Source organism: Pyrgilauda ruficollis, unplaced genomic scaffold (assembly GCF_017590135.1).
Source record: "Pyrgilauda ruficollis isolate IOZ18807 unplaced genomic scaffold, ASM1759013v1 scaffold418, whole genome shotgun sequence".
Lineage (NCBI taxonomy): Eukaryota > Metazoa > Chordata > Aves > Passeriformes > Passeridae > Pyrgilauda > Pyrgilauda ruficollis.
In genome coordinates, this window is record NW_024525690.1 from 1 (window position 1) to 13,920 (window position 13,920).

General features: G+C 38.7%; 1 protein-coding gene across 4 annotated transcripts in view; it reads right to left on the bottom strand.

The window, feature by feature from the left end:
• Positions 1–4,528: 4,528 nt before the first annotated feature.
• Positions 4,529–13,920, bottom strand: part of LOC121359123 (zinc finger RNA-binding protein) — a 44,323-nt gene continuing 34,931 nt past the window's right edge. For 2 of the 4 annotated variants that reach the window (XM_041477836.1, XM_041477837.1), the window contains 3 exons: positions 7,095–7,192; positions 6,201–6,296; positions 4,529–5,840 (listed from right to left, as the gene is read on the bottom strand). In XM_041477836.1, coding sequence (XP_041333770.1) covers positions 5,796–5,840; positions 6,201–6,296; positions 7,095–7,192 — 239 coding nt within the window. In that variant the 3' untranslated portion in view covers positions 4,529–5,795. The remainder of the gene's footprint in view (positions 5,841–6,200; positions 6,297–7,094; positions 7,193–13,920) is intronic. The other 2 variants (XM_041477834.1, XM_041477835.1) reach the window with 1 other exon arrangement.

Sequence of the window (13,920 nt, forward strand, 5' to 3'; positions counted from 1 at the left end):
TCCAGTGTTTCCTGGGGTATGGGCCTCTGACATACCAGGGAGGGCAGAGAAGGCACCTCCTGTGCAACTTAAGGAAAACAACCAGCTAGGGTCAGGCAGTAAAAGCCTGATCTGCCCCCAGTGGTGGGAAACCCATATACCTTGCTAACATGTTTGACACCTGAACTAACTTAGTTTACCATTTTAGATCTGAAAGATGCCTTCTTTTGCCTCCCTATCCATGAAGCCAGCCAGAAAATTTTTGCATTCAAATGGGAAAGCCCCAAAAGCTGGCACAAAACCCAGCTCACGTGGATTGTGTTGCCTCAAGGCCTTCAAGGCTTCAAAATTCCCCTACGCTGTTTGGGGAACAACTTGCAAAAGATCTAGAGTCCTGGGAAGCCCCACAGGAAGAAGGAAGGCTATTGCAGTATGTGGATTATCTCCTAGTAGCCACTCAGACAAGAGAAACATGTGTGGCCTGGACAGTAAGCCTTCTGAATTTCCTAGGGCTCCAAGGATACAGAGTATCAAAGAAAAAAGCACAGGTAGTGAAACAGAAGGTAATCTGCCTGGGATACAAGGTTACTGCTGGGCAATGGACTTTAGGGCAGGAACACAAGGAAGCCATATGCCAAACCCCGAAATCCCAGACAATAAAGGAACTCCGAACCTTCTTAGGCATGGCAGGGTGGTGCCGGCTGTGGGTTTATAATTATGGACTGTTCATCAGACCCCTCTATGCTCTTATTGCCAATCCTCAGCTAGAGGATCACATTTCATTTAAGTAAACAGCTCAGAGAAATTGAAAACATGTGGCTGGAACTCAGAGGAGGGAGCTAGATGGACCAGTACATAACATACAGCCTGGGGATTATGTATATGTTAAGTCTCTTACAGAAAAGACTTTGGAAGCACAGTGGGAAGGACCATTCCAGGTGCTTCTCACCACCTCCACTGCAATCAAGATCAAGGAGCAGAATGCCTGGATCCACCACTCTCGAGTGAAGAAGGCCCCAGAAGCCCCTTGGAGAGTGACACCAGGAGACAATGAACTGAGACTAAAATTTACTCAGGCAAAATGAGTATATTGTGGCCAGGGGTAGGTTGTAATTTCATTTACAGAATTGTTTTGTGTACAATTATAATTGGAGTCTTAGAATTAGAGAGTACCTCTATCCAAACTGATGCTGAATGGCCTTGGTCCCAGGCTTTTAATCAGTATACTGGATCCATGAGAGAACCTTCTCCTATAAAAGATTTAAACCTATCCACTGTAGTAATCCACGGGAATCAGGTATATGAGAAGCAGGACTGACAGGAATGGGAACTGTGGACACTTCAAGGGATCAAAGGAGAAGAAATCAGGGTAGAATCCCAGGTGGTCAATAGGACCACTCATGAGAGACCAAATCAAATTAGTGTCTCAGCCTCTCCTGTATACAGGTACCAGGAGATTGTGATAGCCCAAATAAATCAGATTGTTGTAATTTCACATTAATACAGCCTGTAGAAGTGACTTGTCTTTGGGCTCATGATGCTATCAGGCTGTCATTTAAATTTAATATAGATGCTATAATTGCTAATGCAAATAAACATCTCAGAAATCCAAACAGACTGTTCCTCTTTCCTAAGGACATCCTTTGAGGGCTGGACAATGTGGTTACAAAGACAAGTACACCTCAGGAGCAGAATAAGAAGATCTAACTGGGATATTAGGGAAAGGATTGGGAGTTTTAAATGGAATTGATGGAAACCAGTAAAATGAATATGTATGAACCTATTGTGAAATTCTATGCATATGTACCAGTAAGTTCTCAGGGGTGCACATATCCTTTAGGGGAACAATCCCCACACATGCGTCCAGTGCTGTAATAAACATACTGGCTTTACAACTTTTACAAGTTGTGGAGTTTTTTTCCTCCCACAAATCAGTATGAAATGATGAATTTGATTCATCTAATGAAATTAACAGGATGTTACGGAGAAATTATTTTTTTTTCTGCAAGAATACAGAAACTTAAAGTATCCAAAATTTAATGACCTTTTAACATTTAAGTGGTTACTAGTTCTTCGCTTTTGCAAAACTGAAGTTCACTGCAATTTTTGGTTTTTGGGTATATGCTAACACTAACTTAGACGTTAAACAAGTGTAAAAAAAACCTTGATGATAAACAGGTTTTCTAAAATGTACACATTTTTTTCTGTGAATATTTCCATTGTTTGCCTTTATTAGACACCATAAAAAAAACCCTATAAAATATTTTTGCAAAGTAAGCATTAAATGGATGTTTTAATACCACCTCCTTGGCAAGTTTTATTTTTCAAACAATATGTCTCTCTTGTTTTTTGGTGGGATTTCTGGGAGTTTGGTTTTTTTTGGTTCCTCTCCCAAGTTTACATTTGCTCTAATGTTGCCTTCTATTTCTATTTTCCAAGAATAAATGTCCATTCTAATGTATGCAAGTAACTACAGGCAGTGCTGATTACAATTACTCCCTAAGGGTGCCTATTCCTTTCTATTTTAGTTCAATTTAACTGACAAATTTCAATTCTTGAGCATGGTATTTTAGCACTTACACTGTATCTCTCAGGGTAAAGCTTTTGAGTTTTAGCAACAATTTAGTTGTTTTCAAGTATGAAGCAAAATACAGCAGGAAAGAAAAAAGCAGATCACATTATTTATTCAAGTCTAGCTCTTTTGGATCTTCACACAATACACTAAAGTCTTCAATTTCATCATAGGAAAATGTGAATTATGATGCCCCAGTGTTTATGTGCACAAATGGCTAGATTTCAAGTTTGGAAAATAAAAATAAACCAATCTTGAATATTGGTTCCTTCTAACTTGTAGGAACTTGACACAATTCTTCTAATTTAGTTTTTATTTCTAGCTATATAAAGAGACTGATACTAATGTGTGTGTTTAGATTTCCTAATATTTTCTATTATTAAAACTACTTAGGCTCTTTCTGAAAAGCTCTGGCATCTCTGGCTTGTAACAGGCTTCTAGCATAAAGGTCAGGAGAAGTTCTGTGTCTAGAAAAATATATTTCTTCAGTCTACAAAATTTTATCTGTAACTGTCAGAAATCATATATATTTTAAATGTCTTTTTTTTTTTTTTGTCAGTAGGACTTTGCCAACAAGCCAAAAGAACAACTGAATACACAAACTTCAATGGTGATTCGTGGCACTGGCAATGCATCGGGTACCAAGAGTGTTACTGAACAAGTTAAATTTCTTTAATAAGAAGTCTATGAAGCACTGGGGGCAGATGTTGGAACATTCTTTTAACTTTAGCACAATAGTGTATGATCCCTGTATTTGTGGTTAATGTTTACTTTTGTACCATACAGTGCTTATGCAAATACCAGAGATGATTGTGACCTTGTGTTAACTCCCTATATCTGTGACTAATAAGTCTTCTGCCAGCTAATGCATCCTTGTTTACTTCTATCAGTGATTAATATGTATTAGCTGATATCTTAGTTTTGAGAACAAGGATTGTGTGTCAGAGCAAAGAATAAGTGAAGTACATTATGACCTGATGACATGCTTGAGATACTCTGAAAGAGAAAAGATTCATCAGATCTAGAACCATATCCAAAGAAGTCCATGGAAATAATTAGCATATATGCATGTATTCAGGAAATGTGATGAATATGCATTAGTTTCAGGAACATAACCTGGTCTGTTAGGTTGCTGCTCATGCATGCTTTGAGAAGAATCCCCCATGTATCCAGCACTGCTAATAAAGTAATGTTGGCTTTCTAACCTAGCAAATTTGTTGGAGAGTTTATTTCCTGTTTTTCAGAGACAAGAGCAAGACAGGAAGCACTTTTAGAGAGAACTGAGACACACCTAGGCCTGAAATCTCTCATGAAATCCTCATAGGTAAACTCAGGAAGTATGGACTGAATAAGTGGACAGTGAGGTGTATTGAGAACTGGCTGAACGGCAGATCCCAGAGGGTTGTGATCAGTGGCACAGGGTCTAGTTGGAGGCCTGTCACTAGTGGTGCTTCCCAAGGTTCTATACTGTGTCCAGTATTGTTTAATGTGTTCATCAATGACTTGGACAAAGGGGCAGATGACTCCTCAGCAAGTTTGCTGATGGCACAAAGCTGGGAGGAGTGGCCAATACCCCAGGGTGCTGTGCTGCTCTTTAGAAGGACGTTGACAGGTTGGAGAGATGAACAGAGAGGAACTGCCTAAAATTCAACAAAGGCAAGTGAAGGGTCCTGCATCTGTGGAGGAATAACCCCCAGGCACCAGTACAGGCTGGGGGTGACCTGCTGGAAAGCAGCTCTGCAGAGAAGGACCTGGGGGTCCTAGTGGACAAGTTGTCCATGAGCCAGCAGTGCCCTTGTGGCCAAGAAGGCAAATGGCATCCTGGGGTGCACTGGGAAGAGTGTTGCCAGAAGGTCGAGGGAGGTGATCCTGCCCTTCTATTCAGCCTTGGTGTGCTGGAGTGCTGTGTCCAGTTCTGGGCTCCTCAGTACAAGAGAGACATGGAGCTCCTGGAGCAGGTCCAGCAGAGGGCTATGAAGTTGATCAAGGATCTAGAGTATCTCTCTTAAGAGGAAAAGCTGAGGGAACTGGGCCTGTTCAGCCTTGAGAAGAGGCAAGTGAGAGGGGACCTCATCAATGTCTATAAGTACCTAAAGGGTGAGTGTCAGAGGATAGAGCCAGGCTCTTCTTGGTGATGCCAACCAATAGAACAAGAAGCAATGTGCAGAAACTGATGCACAGGAAGTTCCAACTGAATATAAGGAAGAACTTTATTCTGTTAGTGACCATGCACTGGAACAGGTTACCCAGAGAGGTTGTGTAGTCTCCCTCACTGGAGATATTCCAGATCCATCTGGATGCAGTCCTCTGCCATGTGCTCTGAGATGACCTTGCTTGAGCAGGGAGGCTGAACCAGATGACCCACTCTGGTCCCTTCCAACTTACCCATTCCGTGATTCTGTGACTCATTGCTTCCTTTCTGGCTGCGCCTTAGAACAGATACTATGAGAAATAACAACATTCCTTGTTCTTCATCTATGTGCCTGCTGTGTGTTGCAGTATTTTAAAGGATGCTTTTCTAAAAGTATGCCTGGGTTTATTCTTTGGCTACTTAGTAAGCAATATTGAGGGTACTTACATACTTTTGAGCTTCTGTTAAACTATATTTGTACAGTATATCTTTCATGAAGTATAGCACAGAAACTGGATTTTTTTTTTTTTTTACTTTAAATATTTTAAAAAGCAGAAATAATTGCTCCTCATTTTTTCTGGTCAGCAAGCTTATTACAATTGTAAAACATTTCTCATTGAAATAATGCCAACTATTAGAACTGTCTTGACAATGTTAGCACTCTTCCTGCCAAAACCGAAAAGTCTACATTAGGAAGCAGCACAGTGCAACAGGATTTGGTCTATGAAACAAAAAAGTCAAAGTTGAATTTACCTCCACATATATACGCTTCGGAGATTTTGGTTCAGACTAAGTTTGTGCAGTCCACAGATTGAACATTTATTAATATTTGGAACACAAGTTGCACTCCTGGAGAGCATCATTTAAGATAGTCAGTGTAAAAGAATGCTCCAAAACCACTCAGCTGCAAGAATTGAGATAGGTAACCAGTTACAACCTAGAGAACTGTGTCTACGTGACACTGACTAAAATGCCAACGGTTACACATCCATAGACTAGTACTGTGGTATTTAGTCTTGCAGAAACAACATATTAATGATTGCAGGAATTGCTGTGAATTATTCTTTCAAGCAGCTTTTCTGTTATCACAGAGCTATCTGGGCACAGCTGACATTATTTTCTACCAGTTTCAGTAAAGTCCAAGCAATTCAGAGTAGGCTGTAAGAAAAAAATAGATTCTTTGATAGAGTAAAGGAAAAAAGTGCTAAAATATAGAATAAGAATGCTACCCTCAAAGAATTCCAAACAAGAAAATTTCTTTTGAAAAAATGTTTTCAGCTCCACATGGCAAAACCACAGAAAATTAAAAATTTAGAGGCAATCTGGATCATTTGTTGGGAAAACTAAAAAATCAACCAACCAACCAACCAACCAACAAACCACCCAAGCAAAACCCTACATTACTCCTTTTAAAAACCTAAAATTTAAAATTGTAGTAACACATTCCCATGCTTTATTTACAGTGGATTAAAAAAGCCCCAATGTGCATTAAAATGACTCATTCAAAAGAATACTCACCCAGCTTGGAAACTCAGACCAAGTTGGAACCCGCTGACAGAGGTCACGAAGAATACGTATGATAACCACACAGGACTGCAGACCATTAGCTCTAGCCTTGAGAACAATACAAAATCAAATTAACGCCAGCAGATACAGCAAATAGGACTTGTTGAAAGACTAAAACACCGCTGTTCAATGGAAGCTCAGATACAAGGCTGAAACAAATCATTCTACAACTTTTTTCTAAGAGCTGCCATTTACAGCAGTATTTTATACAGGGTTAGTAATTTAAGGTGATAGAAGTCAAAGTGCACAGGTTATACAAGAATAACATTTCTTGATCCCCTATACACTTTGACCTATGTTCACCTGCAACAATACAGTATTTTTCTATATTAGAAATAAAAATAAAGGTCTAAGAAATAGGTATAGAGATGGAAAGGTGAAGGGACTCTGTTTGGTTTCTTTATTGTGCCTTTGCCAGAATGCAAAGTCACTAAACCAAACAGTTGCTTCTTGCCTTTCATTCCCTACACTTAAAGAAATAGGAAAAAAGTCGTAAATCTAAACACAAAGCTTTAAACACATATTCCATTATTTAAAGCAAAATTACTCTGCAGCCTTATGGAACACATAACAAATACACAACATATGATCGCCCCAAGTGAGTCAAGTTTTCAACATTGCTTTCTCGATGACCAGAAAAAGAAATAAAAAAGGTCAAATGAACAATAACTGTGTAGAGCAGTTCCTCCCTACTCAACCTTCTACACTTAAATTCAGGGACCAGAAAAATATTAAGTATTATTAGCATGAACAACACTGAGTGTTTTCACACAGTTAAACATTTATATTGCAACTGAACTAATCTCTCATAAGGCTACAAGAAGAAAGTAAAATGATGTTCCGAACCTGGAACCACTTAGCGTGGCGTAGAGCAGCCAGAGCGTCAAGGCATTTTTGCCTGTCCAAGACGTCCGGTGGGTCTTTCACCATACCCGAGGTTACATCTAAAATGGATTGAATTGGCAAAATGCAGTGAGGAATGGGTGTTTGACCATTTAAAGTAGCTTCAATGTCACACATGCCATTTAAAGCTTGAACCCATGAACAACAAATGTAATTGTTCAATAAAAGTAATTCAATTAGTATTGGGCATTAACCCAGTATGAAGATTGTAGAATCATATTAAACTTTAGCTGTCACGTTATTTTCAAATGCATTGCAGATTATGCAATACATAGTACTTCTTTCTTTAAGCTAACACTGGAAAAACATATCCCCTAAAATTGAATAGCAAAGGAAGAATGGTTGGACACAGTGCACCAGCACAGAGACCACAAGACAGAAGGAACACTAAAATTCTGTAGTATTGCATTTTATTTAAATGGTATGCCCTGTCTCACCCCTCCAAAATGTATGGTATATCCTAAGCCTGTGGTCCTGACCTGAACCATCATGTACCTGTAATCCCATTGGCCCAAGTCTGATTCCGCATCCACTTCAATTCCTCTCTTAAGCTGTGCTAGCGAAATCAGTCCCTCTCTTAGCCTTTTCCCCTCCTCTTAGCCCTTCCGCTCTCCTAGCCTTCCCCTTCTCTTGTCCCTTCCCTCCCCTAGGCTCCCCCTCCTTCCCCCTTCCCCCCCAGTAACCATGCTGTTCCCAGGGATGGGACCCCCAATAAACTCTCATCTAATCAGCACCCTCAGAAGCCGCATGAAGTCTCCTTGCCTGCCTGCTGCTGCCAGCCAGCTCACAGCCTAGGGGGCCCTCCGGGGACACCCCGGGGTGCCCCCCCCCCAAAACGAACCGCAACAAAAATCCACTTTAACAAAGTAGAAATATTCACTGTAGCTATGATATTTTATTAAAAATCCTTTCCTAGGATTTTTCCCTCCTGAGAGCTGAGGGCCTCAGGAAAGAAATTTAAACAATAATTATCTGCTGCTGTGGAATGCAACAGGTGCATCTTCCATTGGTCCATGTGGATTGTTTTCAATTGATGACCAATCACAGCCACCTGTGCCAAGGCTGTGAGCAGTCAGGATTTTGTTATGCATTCTATTCTATTCTTGTTCTTTGTAGCCTTCTGATCTTTCTTTTCTCTCTGTTCTTTTAGTATAGTTTTCATGTAGTATTTTAATATAATATATAAGATAATAAATCAGCCTTCTGAGAAAATGGAGTCAAGCCTCGTGTCTCCACACATTCTTACTCATATAAATTCCTCAGTCCATGATATATGTGCTCCAATATAATTGAGGATGCAAGGAAGGATCTGAATAGGAACTGCTTTACTTATGATTCAGCAAGAAAAAGAAAAGCCAAAAAAGAAAAAACCAAAGCAGACTATCTGAAAGAGGGGCCAGAAGGAGAATCTGGGGAACTACAGGCCTGTCAGCCTGACCTTGGTACCAGAGAATGTCATGGAGCAGATCATCTTGAGTGCCATCATGCAGCACATACAGGACAACCAGGGATTCAGGCCAAGCCAGCATGGGTTTAGGAAAGGCAGGTCCTGCTTAAATGACCTTATCTCCCTCTATGACAGGGTGACCCACTTAGTGGATGAGGGAAAGGCTGGGGATCTTGTCTACCTAGACCTAGTAAAGCCTTTGACACCATTTCCCACAGCATTCTTCTGGAGAAACTGGCTGCTCATGGCTCAGACAGGTGCACGTATTCTTGAGTAAAAACCTGTCTGGACAACCAGGCCCAGAGTGGTGGGGAATGGAGTTACATCCAGCTGGCAGTCAGTCACTAGTGGGGTTCCCCAAGGCTCAGTACTGGGGCCAGTCCTGTTTAATATTTTTATCAATGATGTGGATGAGGGGATTGAGGGCACCCTCAGTAAGTTTGTAGATGACACCAAGTTGGGTGGGAGTGTTGATCTGCTCAAGGGTAGGAAGGCTCTGCAGAGGAATCTGGACAGGCTGGATTGATGGGCTGAGGCCAATGGTATGAGGTTCAACAAGGCCAAGTGCCAGGTCCTGCACTTGGGTCACAACAACCCCACACAGCACTACAGGCTGGGGGGAGAATTGGCTGGAAAGTTGCTTGGCAGAAAAGGACCTGGGGACATGGCTGACAGCGGCTGAACATGAGCCACCATGTGCCCAGGTGGCCGAGAAGGCCAATGACATCCTGGATTGCATCAGCAATAGTGTGGCCAGCAGGACTAGGGAAGTGACTGTCCTGCTCTACTTGGCACTGGTGAGGGCACACCTCAAATCCTGTGTTCAGTTTTGGGCCCCTCAAAACAAGACAGACACTGAGGTGCTGGAGTGTGTCCAGAGAAGGACAACGGAGATAGTGACAAGTCTAGAGCACAAGTCTTATGAGGAGTGGCTGAGGGAGCTGGAGGTGTTTATCCTAGAGAAAAGGAGGCTCGGGAGGGACCTTAGCACTCTATAACTACCTGAAGGAGGTTGTAGCAAGGTGGTTATTGGTCTCTTTTCCCAAGTAACAAACAATAGGACAGGAGGAAATGGCCTCAAGTTGTGCCAGGAGAGGTTTAGATTGGATATTAGGAAAAATTTCTTCAAGGAAAGGGTTGCCAAGCATTGGAAGAGACTACCCAGGGAAGTGGCTGAGTCACCATCCCTGAAGGGATTTAAAAGAAGTATAGATGTGGCACTGTAGATTCAGTGGACTTGGCAGCGTTAGTTTAACAGTTGGAGTTGATGATCTTGAAGGGCTTTTCCAACCTAAATGATTCTATTATTCTATTATTCTAAAATATGGTAGATCTTTTATATTTAAATGTTCAGAAAATGATTAATTACAAAGCAGATTGCTTTGTTACCAAAATGGAAAAGACCACAAGACTCTTTTGGAAATGGTTTAAATCAATGAAACTGGAACCACTGAACAATATGAAATGGTACCTTCAAGTTACTTTAGAAATTGTAGGGATATCACTTTTAAAAGTATTGTGTTTTACTAATTATGAAAATGGCTATTGTGACTAGTGACAAAGTATACTGATAGCATAACTGGTGATACACCAGACAAGATGAAAAAAAAAGTCTTCACTCAATGGCACTCATTTCACAGGAGCTGGCTGAATGGAATATAATTTACTCCAGCAAGATATAAAGTTAGGTAACTCCGAGAATAGAAGTTATATATATATATAGTCGCATGAAACATGCCAGCAAGTAGGGATGCTGCAGACAGACAGACCAGAAACCACCTATTTACACACAAATGCAAAATAAATAGTAGGATACTTTAAATAGTAGGATACTTTAGAGAGAACTAAAAAGCTATGAATGAACATGGTTCTATAACTTTGCAAAATTTAAATCTGAAGTACTCCATTCAGATTTGGGCACTTTTTTATAGGATAGTCCCATTGCCCTGCATGGGGCTAAAAGGGGGAAGATTTCAAAATAAGAACAAAGTTAAGAACATAGATATCTTCTCAAACAGATGTTTGAACTTATGGACTATATATTAAAGTGGAAAGAAGAATAACTGAACCAACAAGGTATTTACACAGCAAATGAAGACATTTAAAGTGGCATTTCATTTAAAACAAAACAAAAATCAAACTGACACCTATACAAGAGGGGTGCCAGGTAAGATAACTGACAAAACAACTAAAACTTGGATATAAAAAGACAAGGAGTATATTTAGAGGAAATGCACAGCAGGAAAATAAGAGGCAAAATAAGGCTGAGAAATTAAAAATGTGTCTCTTCTGTCCAGTAGCCTAATCAGTCAGTTTTTTAGTCTTTTAAAGCTACTATGCAAATAGATTATACTGTGCAAACTTTAATCACAATAACTCACTACATAATTTGAAACTCCAATTACTTCTAGCTCCAAAAAAATTCAATTTGGAAAACAATTTTACTAAAAAGAATTACAGTTTAAGTGCACAGAAGAGAATCATACACAGTGCTGGAAATGTCAATCTAAAATGTGCTACTACTAGGTATCATATGAATATCCTTGAAACTTAAAAATACTAAGAAGTTGTAAGACACCTAATTGCACTGAGAATATATTGACTGGAAAAAAATGTATCAAGGAAACTCTTGTAATACTTAATCTGTGAATTTTTGCATCTATTTTACATTTTAGGATTAACCCCTTAAATAGTCTTTAACTAAATTCAGATGCCTAACCTACCACCCTGTTGAGCTAAGACAAAAAAAAGTTGAATTAATTTACAAAACACAAGCACAAATTCTTACCCTATATAACCTAATTTATTACTACCCTAAATATAAGGGGTTAATCTTCAATTAGATGTCCTGTGTCCACACTACTTCGTCATTAAAAGTTAACAGGCGTATCAATTTTACTAAGTTTTATTACACAGAATACATTTTACCCAGTCAACTATTTGAAAACTAGTATGAACACTGCTTAATTCTAGGATAGAGACAAAGACAAAAAGAAAAAAACCCATAGTAACAGTAGGTCCTAGGACTATGCGTCCAAACCCCTCCTTTGTAAAGTATGGCAGGTGTGACACTGAGCTTTACAAAACCTTGGTCAAAAATCCTTCCGATGTCTTGATAGAAACCTCTGACAGGAATCAAGACCCTTTGCTAGAAAGCTTAGGACTGGGGCTGTTAGCTAAGGATAAAAAAATAAAGACACGTGCACATATATATATGCTTTTATAAATATGTACACTTTGTTTGCTGAAGGAAAGAATCCACAGCTGGGTTAGAGCCCTTTGAATATATCCAATTTGGTAAACTGTCAAATGCACAATAATGTAAGCAACAGTAGCTATGTGGTTAACAGTTTTATTTCACACTGGTTTTGGTTTGTTTCTTTTTAGCTTTTTATAATGTAATGGGATTATTACACTTCAAACATGTTTCTATTCCTCATGCAAGTCTCAGTCTCATCTTTACTTAAACTTCAGGCTAAAAATTAAAAAAAAGAAAACTTTAAACCATTGTAAGACACAGAGCATGAGGAGCTGCAGTAAGAAAAAAACCACATACTATTACTCTGCAGCAAAAAAGCAGAAGTCTTCATAGTAAGGCCTCCTTTGCTGCAACAATTTGCAATTCAGTCTTCTATTTGCTCTAGCTTCAAAAGTGAACTTTTTATACTGCTCAGTGTCTTGAAAAGAAATCTAACTTGATTTTGCTTGCCTAGAGGCAGTACTCCAGCAGTGAATAAACTCATTTTAACTCAAGTGTGGGTCAGACAAAAGTACAGATTTGTTTCCTTTAGGTGGCATAAATTAAGGGTTTGATCATAATAATTTGAAATTCGTTTTCTTTTTAGTCTACATCATAGAATTTTAGGCCAGAAAATGGAAATTTAGTATTGTGGCAGGATCAGTATTGCACTTTTTCACAGTATGTTAATAAACAAACATGGTGTTTAAGGTTAATTTAATTTAATGCTTAATGTAATTTAATTATCAAATATTTTAAAGCATTCTTTATGAGCTTAAATAATACATGAAGTCTGATTCAGCACAGACAAGTCAAAAGTCATATTACACTTAAGATTTTCAAAAAACAAGTAAACTGGTTGGGTGTGACAGTATATGTACAAAGACTTTATAACTAAGAATAATATGTAAAGCTCAAAAATCATGTACAAAGCACTCTTTAAGACTTCAGAAGTCATCCAAACTATAGAATGTATCTTGACATTTTTCTTTCTGATTATGTAGGATGACTTTGTTAACACAGCTTGCTTACAATGCATTAGTCATAGCTACAGAACATTTACTAATGCAATATAAAAATCTCAAGTAATTTAGAGGACATGTAATGATGAGATGAAATTAAAAAAGTCTCTGTGGCTTATATAAATACATATATACACAAGCACAAGTATACATACATACATACAAATTTTTTCAACCTGCATAGGAGAAGTGTTAAGACAGTCTCAAATTTGCTATACGTAAGTTCACTGTCAAACACCAGAACCCTGTTTGCTATGATCTCTTTCAACTATGAAAATACAGGATTAAAAGGAAACAAAAGTTAGTTTTATCTGACCTGTAAACAAAAGGAACCAACGTACTGTAAACATTAATCATGCTTGTTGGCTTAAAAGCTTTTAAAGCTTGGAAAGCATTACAAAACAGACCTTAAAGCAACATTGCTGGCACCAGAGAAACTGTGAACTTCAGAAAAGTAATTTTATTTACAAATTTCACTTTCTGCTGCAGCTGAAATGACAAAGCCATTTCTAATTTTCTTAGTCTGAGTTTGCCAGTTGGATAGAAGACTGGTTGCAATATCAGGAGCCTAAATACATTCAAAAATAACTCCAGGCCAAAAAGCAACCTCAGAGTGCTGGAAAAAAATTACATCTTCTTTTAAAATTATAGGCACTGTTACCATCAAAAATATTATAAAAGTACATTTTAAGTGGTGCTGATATTTGGAATATGTAAATGATGGTAATACTGATCTAGCTAAAACTTGAAAATGTGATCTTTCTTTTAAGGCAGGACTGCATTAGAAAGCCAGTTTATAGCCACTTGTAATGAAATACTTAGTTTTACCTATAATTTTATAAGAGGGGGTGAGAAAGAATCAAGTTTGTACCTTTTCCAGAAAGCTGAGGTTGGACTTCAAATTAGAATTTTTAAAAATTAAATGCATCATATAAGCATTTTTTATAGGAAATTGTTCTCTACCGAGACTGTTTGTTGAAAAACAAGGTTTTGATCAAGTACATTAGTTATGCCAGCATGTTGCCTTCTAGAGCCTCAATGCTATCTTAAGCAGAATAGATA